At 53.0% G+C, this 20294-nt stretch overlaps 1 protein-coding gene across 3 annotated transcripts; it reads left to right on the top strand.

Moving 5' to 3' along the window:
- Positions 1 to 10051: 10051 nt before the first annotated feature.
- On the top strand, positions 10052 to 16334 carry LGALS1 (galectin 1). 3 transcript variants are annotated; one of them, XR_013398586.1, is made up of 4 exons: positions 10052 to 10128; positions 11401 to 11480; positions 12889 to 13371; positions 14541 to 16334. XR_013398586.1 is itself a non-coding variant. In NM_001168627.1 (4 exons), exons 1-4 carry the CDS (start codon positions 10120 to 10122, stop codon positions 13752 to 13754), a joined length of 408 nt encoding a protein of 135 aa, NP_001162098.1. In that variant the 5' UTR covers positions 10060 to 10119; the 3' UTR covers positions 13755 to 13782. The 3 variants fall into 3 exon arrangements, 1 of the variants encoding a protein (NP_001162098.1); XR_013398587.1 differs by having other exon boundaries at positions 12889 to 13381; positions 14548 to 16334; NM_001168627.1 differs by lacking the exon at positions 14541 to 16334 and adding an exon at positions 13608 to 13782 and having other exon boundaries at positions 10060 to 10128; positions 12889 to 13060.
- The last annotated feature ends 3960 nt before the right edge of the window (positions 16335 to 20294 follow it).

Here is a 20294-nt window from a genome sequence, read left to right as displayed (position 1 = left end):
GGAAGAGAGGTCTGGAATGTTTGCCTTGCCTCACCTTTTTGTTTTGTTTTGTTTTTTGAGACAGCGTCTCTGTCACCCAGGCTGGAGTGCAGTGGTGCAATCTTGGCTCACTGCAACCTCTGCCTCCTGGTTTCAAGCGATTCTCCTGTCTCAGCCTCCTGAGTAGTTGGGACTACAGGCACACACTGCCACGCCCGGCTAATTTTTTGGCATTTTAATACAGACTGGGTTTCACTGTGTTGCCTAGGCTGGTCTCAAACTCCTGATCTCAGGCAATCCACCTGCCTCGGCCTCCCAAAGTGCTGGGATTACAGTTGTGAGCCACCGCACCCAGCTGTTTGCCTTATTTTTAAAGGACATAGAGGAGGAAGTCACTTCTCCTGGCTTGGGGTGTGGTGCTGGGAGCTATTGCAGCCATTCTGTGATCAGGAGGTATGGCTGAGCATTTGACTCAGGTGACCCTGCTGCAGGTAGCAGAGCAGAAAGATCTCAAGAACTTACTGGGTTTGCTTTTCCCCAACTTGTAATTTAGAAAAGTTTCAAATTAATAGAAAAGGTGCAAGGATGACATGATGAATACCGCTACATCCTTCACCTAGATTTACCAGTTGTTAATATTTGCCTAGTTTGCTTAATTGCTCTTTATATGTGTTTACTTTTTGTTATTGTTTTAGAGATGGTCTCACTCTGTTGCTGAATCTAGGCTGTAGTGGCGTAGTCACAGCTCATTGCAGCCTCTAACTGCTGGGCTCATGTGATCCTCCTGCCTCAGCCTCCTGAGTAGCTAGGAGCACATATGCCACCACACCCAGCTAATTTTTAAAAAAAATTTTGCAGGCCGGGCGCGGTGGCTCAAGCCTGTAATCCCAGCACTTTGGGAGGCCGAGATGGGCGGATCACAAGGTCAGGAGATCAAGACCATCCTGGCTAACACGGTGAAACCCCATCTCTACTAAAAAATACAAAAATCTAGCCGGGCAAGGTGGCGGGCGCCTGTAGTCCCAGCTACTCGGGAGGCTGAGGCAGGAGAATGGCGTAAACCTGGGAGGCGGAGCTTGCAGTGAGCTGAGATCCGGCCACTGCACTCCAGCCTGGGCGACAGAGGGAGACTCCACCTCAAAAAAAAAAAAAAAAAAAAATTTTTGCAGAAACGGGGTTTCCTTTTTGTTTTGTTTTGTTTTAGAGACAGGGTCTCACTATGTTGTCCAGGCTGGAATGCAGTGGCTATTCACAGGCAGGACCCCACTGCTGATCACTGGGGGAGTTTTAACCTGCTCTGTTTCTGACCTGGGCCAGTTCACTCCTCCTTAGGCAGCCTTGTGGTTGCCTCTCCCAGGAGGTCACCGTATTGATGCCAGTCTTAGCGCACTATAGCCCACGATTCCTGGGCTCAAGCGATCTTTCTGCGTCAGCCTTCCAAGACGCTGAGATTACAGGCATGAGCCACTGCGTCCAGCTTGTTTACATTTTTTTAACTGAACCATTTGAGAGTGTGTTACAGATGCTAACACAGTTCACTGAAAATTCTTCAGCTTGTATGGCCTAAGAGCAAGGACAGCCTACACAGCCACAATCCAGGATTACACGAGAACCCAGATATTTGATGATTTTGTTGAGCCACTGAATCTGTTATGGAAACTCCCAACTGCAGACTTCTTTTGGTTTTTTTGTTTTGTTTTGTTTTGTTTTGTTTTGTTTTGAGACGGAGTCTCGCTCTTTCGCCCAGGCTGGAGTGCAGTGACTGGATCTCGGCTCACTGCAAGCTCCACCTCCCGGGTTCACGCCATTCTCCTGCCTCAGCCTCCCGAGTAACTGGGACTACAGGCGCCCGCCACTATGCCCTGCTGATTTTTTGTATTTTTTATTAGAGACGGGGTTTCACCATGTTAGCCAGGATGGTGTCGATCTCCTGACCTCGTGATCCGCCTGCCACGGCCTCTCAAAGTGCTGGAATTACAGGTGTGAGCCACTGTGCCCGGCCTTTTTGTTTCGTTTTTTTTTTTTTTTTTTTTTTTTTTTTTTTGAGACAGAGTCTCACGCTGTCGCCCAGGTTGGAGTGCAGTGGCGCGATCTCGGCTCACTGCAAGCTCCGCCTCCTGGGTTCACGCCATTCTCCCGCCTCAGCCTCCCAAGTAGCTGAGACTACAGGCGCCCGCCACCACGCCTGGCTAGTTTTTTGTATTTTTAGTAGAGACGGGGTTTCACCATGTTAGCCAGGATAGTCTCGATCTCCTGACCTCGTGATCCACCCGCCTCGGCCTCCCAAAGTGCTGGGATTACAGGCTTGAGCCACCGCGCCCGGCCTTGTTTCGTTTTTAAGACAGGATCTTGCACTGTCGCCCAACCTGGAGTGCAGTGGTGTGATCACAGCTCACTGCAACCTATGCCTCCCAGGCTCAAGCAATCTGCCCACCTCAGCACCCAAGCAGCTGGGATTACAGGCACACACCACGATGTCCAGCTAATTTTTGTATTTTTAGTAGAGATGGGGTTTCACCACATTGCCCAGACTGGTCTCGAACTCCTGAGCTCAAGGAATCAGCCCACCTCAGCCTCCCAAAATGTTGGGATTACAGGCATGAGCTACTGCGCCCAGCCTAGACTTCTTACGAAAAAGTTTTCCTTAATTTTAAAGTGATTTCCATTGACTTTTCTGTTACTTGCAGCCAAAAACCTTCCTGATACACAGACTTCAGGCACATCATTAGAAAACATTAAAAGGGCCGGACATGGTGGCTCATACCTATAATCCCAGCACTTTAGGAGGCTGAGGTGGGCAGATCATGAGGTCAGGAGATCGAGACCATCCTGGCCAACACAGTGAAACCCTGTCTCTATTAAAAATACAAAAAAGTAGCCAGGCGTGGTGGCGGGCGCCTGTAGTCCCAGCTACTCAGGAGGCTGAGGCAGGAGAATCACTTGAACCCGGGAATCGGAGGTTGCAGTGAGCCGAGATCAGGCCACTGCACTCCAGCCTGGGCCACAGAGCGAGACTCTGTCTCAAAAAAAAAAAAAGAAAAAAGAAAACATTAAAATCCACTTATACCCCACATTAAATATATATTTTTGAAGTATGTTTATACTTTTATTTGAAGGATTATTTGGCAACCAGGACCTAATTTAGGACGGACTAACCTCTAGAAATACTTGGACATGCTTTTGAAGTGAGAAGACCCAAGCTACAGAGTTGTTTTCAAGTGTAACGACATTTCTCTGACTACCCAAGTCAATATAAAGTTTGAGCACAATAAACATTTATTAATTTCAGCTTTGCAGTTTTAGTATTTTGGAGCCAATACATTTTTTTCTTCAGATCTCAAATACTAAGTTTTTTTTTTTTTTTTCTGGAGACAGAGTCTTACTCTGTCACCCAGGCTGGAGTGCAGTGGCGCCATCTCAGCTCGCTGCAACCTCCACCTCCTGGGTTCAAGCGAGTAGCTGGGACTACAGGCATGCCCACTATGCCCAGCGAATTTTTTTTTGTATTTTTAGTAGAGATGGGGGTTTTACCATGTTGACTAGGCTGGTTTCAAACTCCTGGTCTCAAGTGATGCACCCACCTTGGCCCCCCAAAGTGCTGGGATTACGGACGTGAGCCGCCATACCTGGCCAGATATTTTCTAAACTCTTTTTTTTGTTGTTGTTGTTTTGAGACGGAGTCGCTCTGTTGCCAGGCTGGAGTGCAGTGGCACAATCTTGATTCACTGCAACCTACACCTCCCTGGCTTAAGCGATTCTCATGCCTCAGCCTCCCAAGTAGCTGGGACTACAGGCGCATGCTACCATACCAAGCTAATATTTGTATTTTTAGTAGAGACGGGGTTTCACCACGTTGGCCAGGATGGTCTCGATCTCTTGACCTCGTGATCCACCCACCTCAGCCTCCCAAAGTGCCGGAGTTATAGGTGTGAGCCACCGTGCCCAGCCTCTAAACTCTTAAAAAGCTTTTAGATTTCCTTTGTGTCTATAATTATTTTCAAAATAAAATGCTCACTGGGGCCGGGCACGGTGGCTCACACCTGTAATCCCAGCACTCTGGGAGGCCGAGGCGGGCGGATCACTGTCAGGAGATCGAGACCATCCTGGCTAACACAGTGAAACCCCGTCTCTACTAAAAAATACAAAAAATTAGCCGGGTATGGTGACGGGCGCCTGTAGTCCCAGCTACTCGGGAGGCTGAGGCAGGAGAATGGCGTCAACCCGGGAGGCGGAGCTTGCAGTGAGCCAAGATCACGCCACTGCGCTCCATCCAGCCTGGGCGACAGAGCGAGACTACTTCTCAAAAAAAAAAAAAAAATGCTCACAGAACACAGTGGTTCACACCTGTAATCCCAGCACTTTGGGAAGCCAAGATGGGACGATCGCTCAAGGCTAGGAGTTAGAGACCAGCCTGGGCAACATAACGAGATCCTATGTCTCCAAAAATAAAAGTAAATTAGCCAAGTGCAGTGATGTGCACCTGTAGTCAGTCCAAACTCCTCAGGAGGCTGAGTCAGGAGGATTAGTTGAGCCCAGGAGTTTGAGATTACAGTGAGCTATAATCCACTCCAGCCTGGGTGACAGAGTGAGACCCTGTCTCAAAAGTAAAATAATATAAAATAAAATAAGTATAAAATAAATATAAGGCCGGGCGCGGTGGCTCAAGCCTGTAATCCCAGCACTTTGGGAGGCCGAGACGGGTGGATCACGAGGTCAGGAGATCGAGACCATCCTGGCTAACACGGTGAAACCCCATCTCTACTAAAAAATACAAAAAAAAAACTAGCCGGGCGAGGTGGCGGGCGCCTGTAGTCCCAGCTACTCAGGAGGCTGAGGCAGGAGAATGGCGTAAACCCGGGAGGTGGAGCTTGCAGTGAGCTGACATCCGGCCACTGCACCCCAGCCTGGGCGACAGAGCAAGACTCCGTCTCAAATAAATAAATAAATAAATAAATAAATAAATATAAAATAAAATGCTAAAAGCATTGTAAAGGCTCAGGCCTGAGTCTGGGAGGGCTATGAATGAAAGGGCCTGGCCCCCACCCAGACCTTACCTGAGAGGAGAGACGGAGCCCTAACCGAGGGCTGAGGCCTACAGTCAGAAGAGATACAGACTAGAAGCGGGAAGGCCAAAGGCAGGTGTGGAGGGGGCTCTCTGGACAAAGGCTGGGAGGCGAGAATGGATGAGCAGGGTTGAGGGGGCCGGCTGCGGTGCCATCCGGCTGGAAAAGGGCCCAGCTTGCCAGGGGCATCCCCTACCTTCATAGAGTAGGAGGGCAAAGATAGCTTTTCAAGCCTGGGTATCTTTAGCTCAGCAGATGAAAGCGGGTCGGCCCTAGCTCCCTGTGTGACCTTGGTCAAGTGGCCACCATCTCTGGGTGGTTTCCCTAACATTAAACTGCATTATTAAATGGGGGAGCAGGTCAGGCACGTGTCTCAGGGTTCCTCCCTGCTATGACTTCTAGGACTCAGGAGCTGGCTCTGACCTCCCCTACCTTCCCTGGCTGGAGCAGCCAGGTTGGCTGCAGGTGTGGATGGCACCTCTGTGGGCCGCCCTCCTCAACACCGCCAGCTGAAGGAGGTACAGCTTCCCTTTCCTCGCCTCTGTCCCCTGTCCCTGGCAGGGCGGAATGGCCGAGCTGGCCTGCATGACCTGTCTGGACCAAGCTAAGCCCATGTCTCACGGCAGTAGCCAAGATCCCACCTAGGACGCGGGAATTCCAGAAAGCTCACTACCTCATTTCAGGATAGTTATAACGTGGGGAGGAGAATCCCTGGGGTGGTGGCCTTAGCCTTGGGGGACGCAGGAGGGAGCACTAACATCAAGCCCCTCCTTAGACATCACTCCTATAATCCTCCAAGCAGTGGCCTTATTCCCACCTTCCGGGTCTGGAAACAGGTTCAGGGAAGCCAAGGACCTCAGCTACAGCTGCAGCCGTTCAGACCCCAAATCAGAGCTCACCTCTCGTCTCATCTCCTGATATATATATATTTTTTTAAGACAGAGTCTTGCTCTGTCGCCCAGGCTGGAGTGCAATGGTGCAATCTTGGCTCGCTGCAACCTCCACCTCCGGTGTTCAAGCAATTCTCCCTGCCTCAGCCTCCCGAGTAGCTGGGATTACAGGCACCCACCACCACACTCAGCTAATTCTTGTATTTTTAGTAGAGATGGGGTTTTGCCATGTTAGCCAGGCTGGTCTCGAACTCCTGTCCCCAAGTGATCCTCAACCTCCCAAAGTGCTGGGATTACAGGCATGAGCCACCATGCCAGGCCTCTTCTCCTGATTCTAACTGCAGCCTCATTTCCCTGTGCAGAAATTCAACCAAGTTGGCAGACACAAAGTAGGGGTGAGGGGAAGATGAGAGAGGAGATAATGAAAGCAAGGCGCCGGGCACAAGGCCTGGCAAGATAAGTGGGCGCTGCCACCAAGAGGCCCTGAGGACTTGGGGGAGGAGGCCCACGATGCACCTGTGTCCCTGCCTTCCCTCCCCGCCAGGAAAACCACAGCTCCCGTCCCAGGGGACACTGGAATCTGGAGAGACTTCCTGCCCCAACCTAGGCAAGAGGAGACTGTTGGGGACCAATTGGGGATGGCACGTAGACCTCCCAGAGGCGCTGCAAAGACTCGGGGAAGGCAACAGCCTGGCAAAAGCGACAAGAAGGAAGTGAAAACCTTCTGAGCCTCCATGAAGAAACGAATCATCTGTTTTAGTACAACAGACCTCAGTTCCACCCTGTATTCACCTCATGCAAGGAAAGCAGGATTTCATCTCCCCAGTTTACAGATAGGGAGACTGAGGCAAGTGGCAGAAACAGTTTACCAGGAGGCTCTGAGGGGACATAGCAAGCAGGGCCAGCACCTGTGTGTCCAGACTCCCAAATAGGCCTTTCTGGGGTCTGGGGACCTCTTCACCATGCCACCTTGCCTCCCTGCCAGCCCCACTCATGCCGGATGCTGCAGAGGGGTAAACTGTCCCTCCATCCAACAGCAAACACTCCCCAGTGCTGGGCCCATTTTCCAGGGTGGAGGAGGAAGCAGGAGCAGCTCCTGAGGCCACAGGAACCCAACTACTGGGCTGGGCTGGGAAAGTGGCCACACCCACCTGCCCACAGCCCTGCCAGGACCACACCTGAAGCGCCTCTGGCCCTCCATCTAGGACTCTGCCTGAGAGGCCCCATTCCTTGATCTGGCAGAGAGGGGAGGCATGGGAGAGGGGCAGTGGAGCTGGGCTGGGCCATACCCAGCCCTTCCTATGGTTGAGGTTTTGGGGAGGCCAGGAGGAAAAAGTGAAGCTGCTGTGGTTGGTTTCCAAGCAGCCACTTGGTCTGGAAGGAGGGGTAAGGCACTCACGGGGATGCAACCCCATCCCCTCTCTGGGTCCGCCTTGTGACCGTACACACTCCCCTCTCATCCTGTACCAGAGTGGGCTTTGGGCATCTGGAGGAAGGTGCCCCTGGGGGACAGGGTCGGGCAGGGTGGGTTTGCTGGCCTGGCCTCCAGATGTGAGTCACTCCCGGTTGGCATCTTCGTCCCTCTTTGGTGCCAGCAGTTTCAGAAGGAGGATGGCCAGGTGGAGGAGGTCATCCCTGTGACAACCCCCCAGCATGCCCCTCACTTCTCCCAGTGCTCCCCACACCCCTTCCTCCACCAGGTTCCTGAGACCCCTCCAACCCACCCTCAATTCTCTGCCACAGTGATCTTCCCTACAGCCCAGATCTGGCCTCAGTACTAACCCTGGCTCCCCAGCCTCCTCCCGTACAATAATGTCCAAGCCCTGTGCCCAGCCCATGAGGCCTCCATGATCCAGGTCCTGATGGCTTCCCAGCCTCATCCCCGTCTTTCCCCTACATGCCCGGAACACTGTTCCCCAGCCCTGGCCTTCCCATTCCGGAGCTTCTGCCCATGCCGGAAAGCCAGGCGCTTCTCCGCCTACCCTTCACGACCCACCTCCTTTACTCATGCAGCCACCAGCCCACCATAGCACTTTCTCATGGCTTCCCTTAGAGCCATCATCATCTACTTCTTCTTCTTCTTTTTTTTTTTTTTTTTTTGAGACCGAGTTTTGCTCTTGTTGCCCAGGTTGGAATGCAATGGCCTGATCTTGGATCACTGCACCTCTGCCTCCTGGGTTCAAGTGATTCTCCTGCCTCAGCCTCAGAAGTAGCTGGGATTACAGGCATATGCCACCACGCCCGGCTAATTTTGTATTTTTAGTAGAGACGGGGTTTCTCCGTGTTGGTCAGGCTAGTCTCAAACTCCCAACCTCAGGTAATCTGCCCGCCTCGGTCTCCTAAAGAGCTGGGATTACAGGCATGAGCCACTGCACCCAGCCCATCATCTACTTCTCAACGTGGTTGTGGTAAGATTCCACCCCAACCATGCGCTCCTTGAGAGTGGGGACTGGGAGGGGTTCATCTTTGAATCCTGAGAGCCCAGGGCCAGGCACATAGTAGGTGCTCAGTAAACACCTGCTGAACACTCGGGGAAAGGAGGGCTGTGCCAGGCCTCAGAGGAGAGATGTGAAGAAAGAGGACAGGGTGGCCAGGCATGATGGCTCACACCTGTAATCCCAGAACTTTGGGAGGCCGAGGCAGGTGGATCACCTGAGGTCAGGAGTTCCAAACTAGCCTGGCCAACAAGGTGAAACCCCGTCTTTACTAAAAATACAAAAATTGGCCGGGCATGGTGGTGGGGGCCTGTAGTCCCATCTACTCAAGAGGCTGAGGCAGGAGAACCTGGGAGGCAGAGGTTGCAGTAAGCCGAGGTCATGCCACTGCACTCCAGCCTGGGCGACAGAGTGACACTCCATCTCAAAAATAAATAGATAAAAATAAAAAAGAGAGAGGACAGGGTGCTGTCATGCACATCCATGTAAAGAGACCACCAAACAGGCTTTGTGTGAGCAACATGGCTGTTTATTTCACCTGGGTGCAGGCGGGCTGAGTCCGAAAAGAGTCAGCGAAGGGAGATAAGGGCGGGACCGTTTTATAGGATTTGGGTAGGTAAAGGAAAATTACAGTAAAAGGGGTGTTGTTCTCTGGCAGGCAGGAGTGGGGGTCACAAGGTGCTCAGTGGGGGAGCTTTTTGAGCCAGGATGAGCCAGGAAAAGGAACTTCACAAGATAATATAATTGCTTAAGGCAAGGGCTGGCCATTTTCACTTCTTTTGTGGTAGAATGTCATCAGTTACTGCAAGGCAGGGCATTTGCACTTCTTTTGTGATTCTTCAGTTACTTCAGGCCATCTGGGCATACGTGCAAGTCACAGGGGATGCGATGGTTTGGCTTGGGCTCAGAGGCCTGACAGGTGCACAGAGCTAGGACCCCACCCCCTCCTGGCCTGGACCACCCTGGGCCATCTCCCCAGCTTGACACTCAGGCCAGAGGCTGTCAGGCCAGGGCGCTTTGACTATCCCCTGCATGCCCCTGAAGGGGGCCAAGCCCGAGGACTTAGCCAAGCCCTGCAACCTAAGGCTTGGCGTGCAGCCCAGCCTTTCCTTAGCCTTAGCTAGGAGCGAGCAAGCGCTGCAGCAGCCGCAGTCCTTGCTTCCGGGGAAGGCCCGGGTGGCGCCAGGGCCTGTGGTTTAAGTCGGTGGCCCTCTGCAGACGCGCACGCAGGAGCCACGCCCTGGTCCCTGCCCTGGAGTGGCCTGGTCTCTCCCAGCTCTGATTCCTTGAAGGACCCTGCACCTCCTCAGCCATCTTCTCTGGGCACCCCCTGAGCTCAGCCTGCTGGCCACAGGCCCCTTCCCGCCAACTCGTGGGCCTAGCTCATCATCAAACTATTTTCCATTGGCTTCCCCCAATCTCTGCCACAGCACAATTTCGGTGGTGGCGGGGCAGGGGGAGGTGGAGAGGGATGAAGAATAGGAGGTGGAGCTTGGACCCTCGTGGGGGGGCGGCAGATGGCCACTCTGATTGGTCACCTCTGCTCCAGAACTGGCTTCAAAATTCCACGGACTCCGCCCTCGGTGGCCCCCAGCCCTGTCCTGACTTGCAATTGGCTGAACTTCCAGGGGGCGGGGCTCACCCGGTCCGGTCCCGTTAAAAGGGTGGGAGCGTCCGGGGGCCCATCTCTCTCGGGTGGAGTCTTCTAACAGCTGGTGCGCCTCTCCTGGCAACATCCTCCTGGCCTCAATCATGGCTTGTGTGAGTGTGGGGACCCCACCCCAAGGTCCAGGGGATAGGGCAGGAGCTGATGGCCGGAGGAGAGCTGGGCAGATCGGGAGCAGGGTTCTAGCCCCAGCTGTGTGGCCTGGAACCACTGCCTTCTCTTTTCTAGACCTCAGTAGCCACATCTGTAAAATTGGGGTGGGCGCCATGGTCCCTCAAGGCCTTCTCTGCATTGATAATTGTTTGGATTCCTCCAGGGTCTGAAAGCACAGTTATTTCTGCCCAGGGTTGACATTCTGCAGCTCTCTGAGTAGTGAGCGTGGGAAGGGTGTGGCCAACTGGGGGACACCCAGGCCACTATATCTTTCCCCCTCCTCCACCCCAAAAAGCCTCCCGTCCCCTCCCCCCTGCAGCTGTCCCAGTCACCAGGCCCGGGCAGAGTCACCCTCTGCTCCAGAATACGCTGAAAAGTCGCCAGGACCCGAGACAGGCTGCCCAGGATGGGCCTTTCTAGGTCGGGGGTGGAGGGTGGTTGTGTCCAGGCTGGTGGGAGGGAGGGGAGCCGGGGAAATTCCCTTCCACCACCCCCAAGCTGGGAGGTTGGGGTGGCAGGGAGGTGAGAATCTTCCTCGGGCCCCAGGGAAAGGGTTCAAGTTTCTGACAGAAGAAACCACTCAAATCAGTTAACTCTTGCCCACCCACTCGGGGTGCCAGGGAGCAGCAGTGCGCAGCAGTTTTCTCAATCTTGTTAACCCTGAACCAGCCTGGCCACAGCCCGACTGCAGGCCACTCCCTAATGCAGAGGGGCCGTGTTCTTCAGGGTCTCCTCTCTAGCCCCTGGGCCTCTTCGCAGAGAGGAGCTTGAAGGAGAATAGTAGTGTCCCCCTAGCCACTTCCTCTCCAGCAGAGGGGTCGACCCCTGCATTCAGTGTGACTGTGGGCCAACTGCCTGCCCCTCCCCAGCCTGATCCTCTCTATCTGCGATGGGACAGAGCACCCCACCTCCCAAGCCACTCTTGAGTTCAAAATCCCCAGGCCAATCTGCAAAATCTTCTAGAGCCTGTCTTCTAGAACCTGATTCACATTACAGATTGAAGCCAACCCTGTTGGGAATAGGGACTTTTCCAGGACCACACAGAGAATCAGAGGCTAGAAATCACAGCCCCATCCTGTCCCCAGGCTTCCCCTTGGCTTGGTCAGAGGATGCCGGGCGGGAACAACCCCACTCCCACCCCCAGCCACCCCCGGACACTTCGGGTAGTGGAGGCCTTGTCCTCTAACCTGCTGGGCCGGGGCTTGTCTGTGCAGGGTCTGGTCGCCAGCAACCTGAATCTCAAACCTGGAGAGTGCCTCCGAGTGCGGGGCGAGGTGGCCCCCGACGCCAAGAGGTGAGAGGTGAAGTCAGGGTGGTGGGCGGCAGGGATGGGGGCTTGGTCCAGCCGAGAGGGCGTGGCCGGCCAAGTCCACGTCTCCTCCCTGGCCGAGAGTGGGTTAACGGCCGGCCGACGTTGCTGCGCTTTCTGGGTGACTCACTTCCCCCGCGGGGTCTGGGCGCCCCCACCATTGCCGCCCCCTCCCCCGCTCCCTCCCTGCTGTAGCCTCTTAAACTACAACAGCTGCAGCCTCGTCATCTATAATACCTTGGTTCCCCCGCCCCCACCCCTTTCCGGTCTGGGCGGGGCCTGCATCTGGGGAGGGCGGGGAGAAGAGTGAGGCGGGAGTCACCGCCGCCTTCCCTCTGAGTCCCTCCCTCCTGCGTCAGGTCATTCATTCACTGGCTCAGTCCTGTCCTTCTTCCTTCACTCCTCGTTCACTCAGCCGGCTGCCTTATTTTCTCAGCAGCTATGTGACCTTGGACCAGTCAACCAACCTCACCTAGCCTCATTTTGTTAGAAAAACAAGGGGGGGGAGGTGGTTGTGTGGAGGAAGTGAGATGCCGATGGTGTAGTGATGATGAGGAGGGTGAGGATCGGCTGATATTGTTAAGAGCTGATATTGTTAAGAGCCGTACACTTCTCATGCACTAATTTCATTGCAACCAAACCCTCAGAGGCAGGTATAGCTATTATCACCACTAAACAAATGCATTTATTATTTTATTTTTTGAGACGGAGTCTCACCCTGTCCTCCAGGCTGGAGTGCAATGGCTTGATCTCGGCTCACCACAACCTCCATCTCCTGGGTTCAAACGATTCTCCTGCCTCAGCCTCCCGAGTAGCTGGGACTACAGGTGCCTACCACCACGCCCAGCTACTTTTTGTACTTTTAGTAGAGATGGGGGTTCACCATGTTGGCCAGGCTGGTCTCGAACCCCTGACCTCATGATCTGCCCACCTCGGCCTCCCAAAGTGCTGGGGTTACAGGAGTGAGCCACCGTGCCCAGGAGTATTATTATTTGTTAATTCACCCCATAATTACTAAGCATCTCCTTCTGGTGTGCCCCACTTGTGCTGGGCACCAGGAACACAGATGTACAAGACAGGACGTGAAGTTGCCATCTGGAGGAAGTCTCTGACCTTGACCAAAAGGGCTAGGACGCTAGTGACTTCAAGAATCTAGCAAGTCCTCCTGTGCAGCCCCCATTGTACAGATGAGCAAACAGGCAAGGAGGGGCAGGGACTAGCTCACGTTCACACCGTAAGCAGCTGTCAGGGCCAGAGCTAGAATCCAGGTTTCTTGTCTCTGTTAGTGAGTTCTTCAAGCAAAGTGTGTTCGTGGAGTACTGAGTGACAGATTAGTCAGTCGGTGGGGCTGGAGCTGGCCGAGGTGGCCTCACACCCACCCATTACCCCCCAGCTTCGTGCTGAACCTGGGCAAAGATAGCAACAACCTGTGCCTGCACTTCAACCCTCGCTTCAACGCCCACGGCGACGCCAACACCATCGTGTGCAACAGCAAGGACGGTGGGGCCTGGGGGACCGAGCAGCGGGAGGCTGCCTTTCCTTTCCAGCCTGGAAGTGTCGCAGAGGTGGGCTGCGGACCGGAACCGGGACTAGGGACAGGGGCTGGGTGGGCTGGGGCGGAGCTGGGTTAGTGACTAGAGATCTTGGCCTTGCCTGCTCTCTTTCTCCTCCTCTTCCCTCCCTTCCTGTGTGATGACCAGTGTCTGCCCCTCTTGGAACCTCAGTGGTTAATTAGAATAAAACAAAAGAAAAAAAAGCCTGGGCTCGGTGGCTAATGCCTATAATCCCAGCACTTTGGAAGGCCTAGGCGGGCGGATCACCTGAGGTCGGGAGTTCGAGATGAGCCTGACCAACATGGAGAAAAATACAAAAATTAGCCAGGCGTGGTGGCGCCACTGCACTCCAGCCTGGGTGACAGAGGAGACTCCGTCTCAAAAAAAAAAAAAAAAAAAAATCTGTCATAGGATTAGAGTAGAAAGAAAGAAAAAATATTATAAATGCACCTCCGTAGGCTCAGCCACAAACTGGGGCTGTGTCAGGGCCACATGAGGAACGGGTTCTGGAAGGGCCCATGGCCTGTGGGCCTGGCTCACTGCTCTCCTGTACCCCCAGGTGTGCATCACCTTTGACCAGGCCGACCTGACCATCAAGCTGCCAGATGGATACGAATTCAAGTTCCCCAACCGCCTCAACCTGGAGGCCATCAACTACATGGCAGCTGACGGTGACTTCAAGATCAAGTGTGTGGCCTTTGACTGAAATCAGTCAGCCCATGGCCCCCAATAAAGGCAGCTGCTTCTGCCCCCTCTGAACCAGCCTCATGTGTGTGTATGTGTTTGTGTGTGCGCACGCATGTGTGTGTGTGTGTGAGAGAGAGAGAGAGAGGGGTCCCCCACCTCCAGGCCTGCCCCCTTCCTTCACTTCCATTTGCTTTGTCCACGGGTACCTCCTCAGTTCCAATGATGTCTTCCGCTGGGTCCCCCAGAGCAAGCACAGAGAGTCTGACACACAGTAGGAGGGTCAGTGACCACTGAATAAAAATCAGTCCCTGCCCTGAAACTGCTTTTAGCCTAGTGGGCCCTAGAACACAGCAGATGCTCAAAGGATGTTGTGTAAATGACATCAAGGGGGAAACAGGCAAGGACAGACCACTTCATGTGTGGTGACGGGACAGAAGACAGAGAGGTGGAGGGAAGAATACGAGACCCCTCATTTGCCTTCATGAGGTAGAGATGTGGAGTCAAGACAACATGGGGTGCCAGCTGTGTGGCCTTGTGCATGTTAACTGACCTCTGTGAGCCTCAGCTTATTCCTTTATAACAAGGGGGATAATGCAAACAGCCTATCAAAGAGTTGTTCCAAAGATCAGTCGCTTCTTGGCCTTCTGGCTGAGATCAAGTGGAGATTAAATGAGGTGTTGCATGAAAGAAGCCAAGTTCAACACCTGCATATGGCAAATACTCAGTGGTTGGTGGTTTCCCATACCTCGTGCACAGCCTTTTTTTTTTTTTTTTTTAAGAGATGGGGTCTTGCTATGTTAACCAGGCTGGAGTGCAGTGGTTGCATACTGCAGCCTCAAAGTCCTGGGGTCAGGCAATCCTGCCTCAGCCTTCTGAATAGCTGGGACCACAGGTGTGCGTCACTGCACCCAGCTCCCTGCACCACTTTTGAAGTGCTATTACTCCAATCTGAAGGTGAAGAAATGGGCTCTGATAGATGAAATGACTCCCAGGTCTGTACCAGGCCCAGCTGAGCCTGTGGAGCTCCCCAGGGATCCTGTCTGTGGGCTTGGGCCATGCACCCCACTTAGCTAGAGTGTATGGGCAACCAAAGGACTAGTCTGGAAGCTGCCGGCTCTCATTCCTGGGCAGATGCCCCCACCCCAACAATGGGAAAGTAGGTGATGACCCTGGCACCCCATTGCCAGCCCCTGTTTCTGTGGTAGGAGGAGCTGGGGTTGGGGGCTCCATCAGCCCCTGCAGAGAACCAAGAGGTAAAAGCCAGCCAATATGAGGCCCAGCCTCCAGACTCCCGCAGCCTCCTCCTCAGGGGACAGAGTAGGGGTGACTCACCCAACCTGAGATGAGGTCTCCATGAACCTGTTCTCCTGGTTTCCAAAGATGATGTCTCCTCTAAGACCAGCCCAGGCTGTTACCTTGGAGGGTAATGCTTAACCCAATCCCATGCACCCACCCATCACAACTGATGGGGCCTGAGTGGACAGCTGGGGTGCCCTGCACACTGAACACTTCCCTGCACCTTTTCCTTCCTGCCTGCTGCTGCAGTCACATCTTCCCAGGGCCCCTACCTCCCTGGGAAACAGCTGCAGGAACTGAGCCAAGGTACAGAAGGTTAGAATCATTACTGGGCTCCCCCATAGCCCCAAGGCACAGTCTCCTGAGGCATGGTGTGTGGGTTGGGGGGTGGGGAGCTTGGCAAATCTCCCTTTCTAGGGCAACTGGCACCAGCTGTGACTAGGTCTCTTATACACCCAGCCTCAGTTTCCTCATCCATAAAATGAGACCCATCTTGGGTGGATGATTCCCATCTCAGTGGGTACCCTGGGACCTAGGTGGGAGCTGGGGACACGCACCTCTCTATGAGAGGTCAAAGAGGATGGAACACACAGGCTGAGAACTCCCACGAGCCACACCCAATCTCCAGGCTCTCCTGGGGCTCCCAGGTGGCCACCCAGAAACAGCTTCGGAAGCCTGGCTGCAGATGGAGCGCCCTCTGCTGGACATTGGAGAACACGTCCCCTAGGCTGCCCTGCCTGGTCCTCAGTTCACCCACACTGATTCTCCCCTACACTGGCTGACACTCACAAGACACTAGGACTGGGGCCACAACTGGGCAGAGGAAAGTCCTGGGACAGGTAAGAGAGGCCACTGGGTGTGGAGGAAGGAAACCCAGCTTGGCGTCAGACAGACCTGTGTTTAAACCCCAGCTCTGTGGCTGTGTGCCCTTGAACCAGTTATTCAACGTCTCTGAACCTCAGTTTCCTCATCTGGCAAACTTTGTTAAGACTGCACTAGTTGGCCAGGCATGCTGGCTCACACCAGCACTTTGGGAGGCTGAGGTGGGTGGATCACAAGGTCAGGAGTTCGAGACCAGCCTGGCTAATATGGCAAAACCCCATCTCTACTAAAAAATACAAAAATTAGCTGGGCGTGGTGGGGGGCGCCTGTAGTCCCAGCTATTCAGGAGGTTGAGGCAGGAGAATCACTTGAACCCGGGAAGTGGAGGTTGCAGTGAGCCGAGATCGTGCCACTGCTCTCAGGCCACAGAGCAAGACTCCGTCTCAAAAAAAGAAAAAAGAAAAAGAAAAAGAAAAAAAAACAGGTGTGGTGGCTCACGCCTGTAATCCCAACACTTTGGGAGGCCGAGGTGGGTGGATGACCTGAGATCAGGAGTTTGAGACCAGCCTGGGCAACATGACAAAACCCCGTCTCTACTAAAAATACAAAAATTAGGCCAGGCACAGTGGCTCACGTCTGTAATCCCAGCACTTTGGGAGGCCGAGGTGTGTGAATCACCTGAGGTCGGAAGTTCAAGACCAGCCTGACCAACATGGAGAAACCCCGTCTCCACCAAAAATACAAAAAATTAGCCAGGCATGGTGGTACATGCCTGTAAATCCTAGCTACTTGGGAGGCTGAGGCAGGAGAATTGCTTGAGCCCAGGAGGCAGAGGTTGCGGTGAGCTGATATTGTGCCATTGCACTCCAGCCTGGGTGACAGAGCGAGACTCCGTCTCAAAAAAAAAAAAAGAAAAAGACTGCACTAGTGTTGACTGGGTGCGGTGGCCGACACCTGTAATCCCAGCACTTTGGGAGGCCAAGGCAGGAGGTTCATTTGAGGTCAGGCGTTCGAGACCAGCCTGGCCAACAAGTGAAACCCTGTGTTTACTAAAAATACAAAAATTAGCCGGGCATGGTGGTGCATGCCTGTGGTCCCAGCTACCGGGGAGGCTGAGGCAGGAAAATCACTTGATCCTGGGAAGAGGAGGTTGCAGTGAACCGAGATCACGCCACTGCATTCCAGCCTGGGCGACAGAGCGAGACTCTCTAAAAAAAAAAAAAGAAAAAAGATTAGCTGAGGTGATGTATAGAAATGCATGGTGCCTGGCATGCAATACGAGTTTGGTGAGTGTCGGCTGTCTTCACCCCTTTTAAAGTTCTGTGTGTCCCGAGGGCCTAGGAAACTGGGTCCAGATAAGTTAAGTCAACCTCTGCCCTTAGGCCACCTGCTCCCCACCCTCAGAACCTGTTCTTGCCTGTGTGACCTCGGACAAGTGACTGCACCTCTCTGAGCCTCAGTTTCCTCCTCAGTAAAATGTGGATTGTACCTCAAAAGAGATCATCATGAGCCAGGCACAGTGGTGGGCACCTGTGGTTCTAGCTACTCATGAAGCTGAATAGGGAGGATCGCTTGATCCCAGGAGTTTGAGACCAGCTTGGGCAACATAGTGAGACCCTCATCTCTATAAGTAAATAAATAATAAAATAAACAATCTAAAGAGAGTAAAGAGCTAAATAAATGTCAGCTGCTCTTGTTACTCTTTTTCCTCATTAAGTTTATCATCACTTCTTGTTTTTGTTTTTCATTTTGAGACGGAGTTTTGCTCTTTTGACCAGGCTGTTGTGAAGTGGCAGGATCTCGGCTCACTGCAACCCCTGTCTCCTGGGTTCAAGTGATTCTCCTGCCTCAGCCTCTAGAGTCGCTGGGATTATAGGCATGCACCACCACGTACGGCTAATTGTCATATTTTTAGTAGAGATGGGGTTTCATCATGTTGGTCAGGCTGGTTTCGAACTCCGAACCTCAACTGATCCGCCCGCCTTGGCCTCCCAAAATGCTAAGATTACAGGCAGGAGCCACTACACCTGGCCTGTTTTTTGTTTTTTGTTTTTTCCAGAGATGGGGTCTCACTGTGTTGTCCAGGCTGGAATGCAATGGCATGATCACAGCTCAATGCAGCCTCAAACTTCTGGGCTTGAGTGATCCTCCTACCTTAGCCTCCCAAGTCACTGGACTATAGGAGTGTGTCACTAGGCCTGGCTAATTTTTAATTTTTTGTAGAGACAGGGTTTTACTATGTTGCCCTACTGTCTGTCACTAGGCTGGAGTGCAGTGGCACAATCTCAGCTCACTGCAACCTCCACCTCCTGGGTTCAAGTGATTCTCCTGCCTCAGCCTCCCAAGTAGCTGGGACTACAGGCGCGTGCCACCACGCCCAGCTAATTTTTGTATTTTTGGTAGACATGGGGTTTTACCATGTTGGCCAGGATGGTCTCCATCTCTTCACCTCGTGATCTGCCTGCCTCAGCCTCCCAAAGTGCCGGGATTACAGGTGTGAGCCACCACGCCCAGCCTGAGCTTTCACTTTTCATCTCCAACCACTGTGGGTGGGAGTGGAGCCCTGGTAAACCAAGCAGGTCGAAGCCTGGGACTGGGAGGAGACAGACCAGCTGCAGAAGGTGACTCTCTGGGCACCTTCAGCCAGGGTTATGCCTCTACCCAGGAGGGTGCCAAGGGTAGCCTTAAGGCACTGCCACTAAGGGGCAGAAGCAGCTGGTCAGAGGTGCAGTCCAGCACCCTAAGGGAGCCCCCTGCGGTGCTCTGGGCCACAGGAACTGAAAGGCCAGGCCTGCAGTTTAAGGGTAACTTCCTCGCAGGATCCCACATAGATTTCCCCCAAGCAGAGGAGCTGTATGGAATGAATTCGGCATTCTGGAGTGCTGTACTTATTGCCTGCCTCCTTCCAAAACTCAGTCAGGATACAAAGATTAGCTGGCCGTGATGGCAGGTGTCAGTAATCCTAGCTACTCAGAAGGCTGAGGCAGGAGAGTCGCTTGAACCTGGGGGGTGGAGATTGCAGTGAGCCGAAGTCACGACACTGCACTCCAGCCTGGGTGACAAGAGCGAAACTCTGTCTCAAAAAAAAAAAAAAAAAAAAAAAGTGAAAAAAGTGGATGAAGGATTCTGGCACACAATCCAAGTGATTAAAAATCCCCTTCAGGTGTTGTTTCACTACAATCTTTCACACCCATGCCCTCCATTCTCAGTTGAGGATGTTATTACACACTCATTCCACCTTTGGGCAAAGTAAGGCACAAAGAGGGAAGATGGCTTGTGCAGAAAACACGTGTATGCATGCCTTATGTTATACAAACTTGACATAACTCACTTCCTCATAATCACAGCTGTCAAAGTTTGGTCCACGGATTAGCAGCATTAGCATCACCTGAGAACTTGCTAGAACTGGAAATCCACTCAGAAACTTCTACTGGATCAGAAACTCCTGAGTGAGGCCCAGCGATCCAGGTTTTAGCAAGCCCTCTAGGGGATTCTGATGTATGCCAAAGCTTGAGAACCACTGTCTACAACAACCCTATGAAGCTACTATACCTCATTTTACAAATACGGTGAGGCACTGTGAAGGCCATTGGTCTTAGACCACACAGCTGTAGGTGGGGTGCCAGTATACAAATCCAGGCAGTTTGGCTCCCTCGTGGAGACTACCAACGAGTTGACATCAGAATCTAAAGTAGGGGCCGGCACCGTGGCTCACACGTTACACCCGGGAGGATGAGTACGCACTTTGGGAGACCGAGATGGGAGGATTACTTGCGGTCAGGAGTTCAAGCAGCCTGGTCAACATGGTGAAAACTTATCTTTACTAAAAATGCAAAAATTAGCAGGGTATGGTGGCGCACGCCTGTAATCCCAGTTACTCAGGAGTCTGAGGCGGAGAATTGCTTGAACCTGGGAGGCAGGGGTTGCAATGAACCAACATCGCGCCACTGCACTCCAGCCTGGATGACAGAGCAAGACTTCACCTCAAAAATAATAATAATAAATTAAAGAAAAAAAAATCCAAAGTAGGGTTAGTGTCATGCGCGTCAGTGTGAAGAGACCACCAAACAGGCTTTGTGTGAGCAACATGGCTGCTTATTTCACCTGGGTGCAGGCGGGCTGAGTCCGAAAAGAGAGTCAGCGAAGGGAGATAAGGGCGGGACCGTTTTATAGGATTTGGGTAGGTAAAGGAAAATTACAGTCAAAAGGGGGTTCTTCTCTGGCGGGCAGGAGTGGGGGTCACAAGGTGCTCAGTGGGGGAGCTTTTTGAGCCAGGATGAGCCAGGAAAAGGAACTTCACAAGATAATATCATCGCTTAAGGCTAGAGCCAGCGGTTTTCACTTCTTTTGTGGTGGAATGTCATCAGATAAGGCGAGGCAGGGCATTTGCACTTCTTTTGTGATTCTTCAGTTACTTCAGGCCATCTGGGCGTGTATGTGC

The sequence above is a fragment of the Macaca mulatta genome, chromosome 10 (assembly GCF_049350105.2).
Source record: "Macaca mulatta isolate MMU2019108-1 chromosome 10, T2T-MMU8v2.0, whole genome shotgun sequence".
NCBI lineage: Eukaryota > Metazoa > Chordata > Mammalia > Primates > Cercopithecidae > Macaca > Macaca mulatta.
This window is presented reverse-complemented; position numbering and strand designations above follow the sequence as displayed.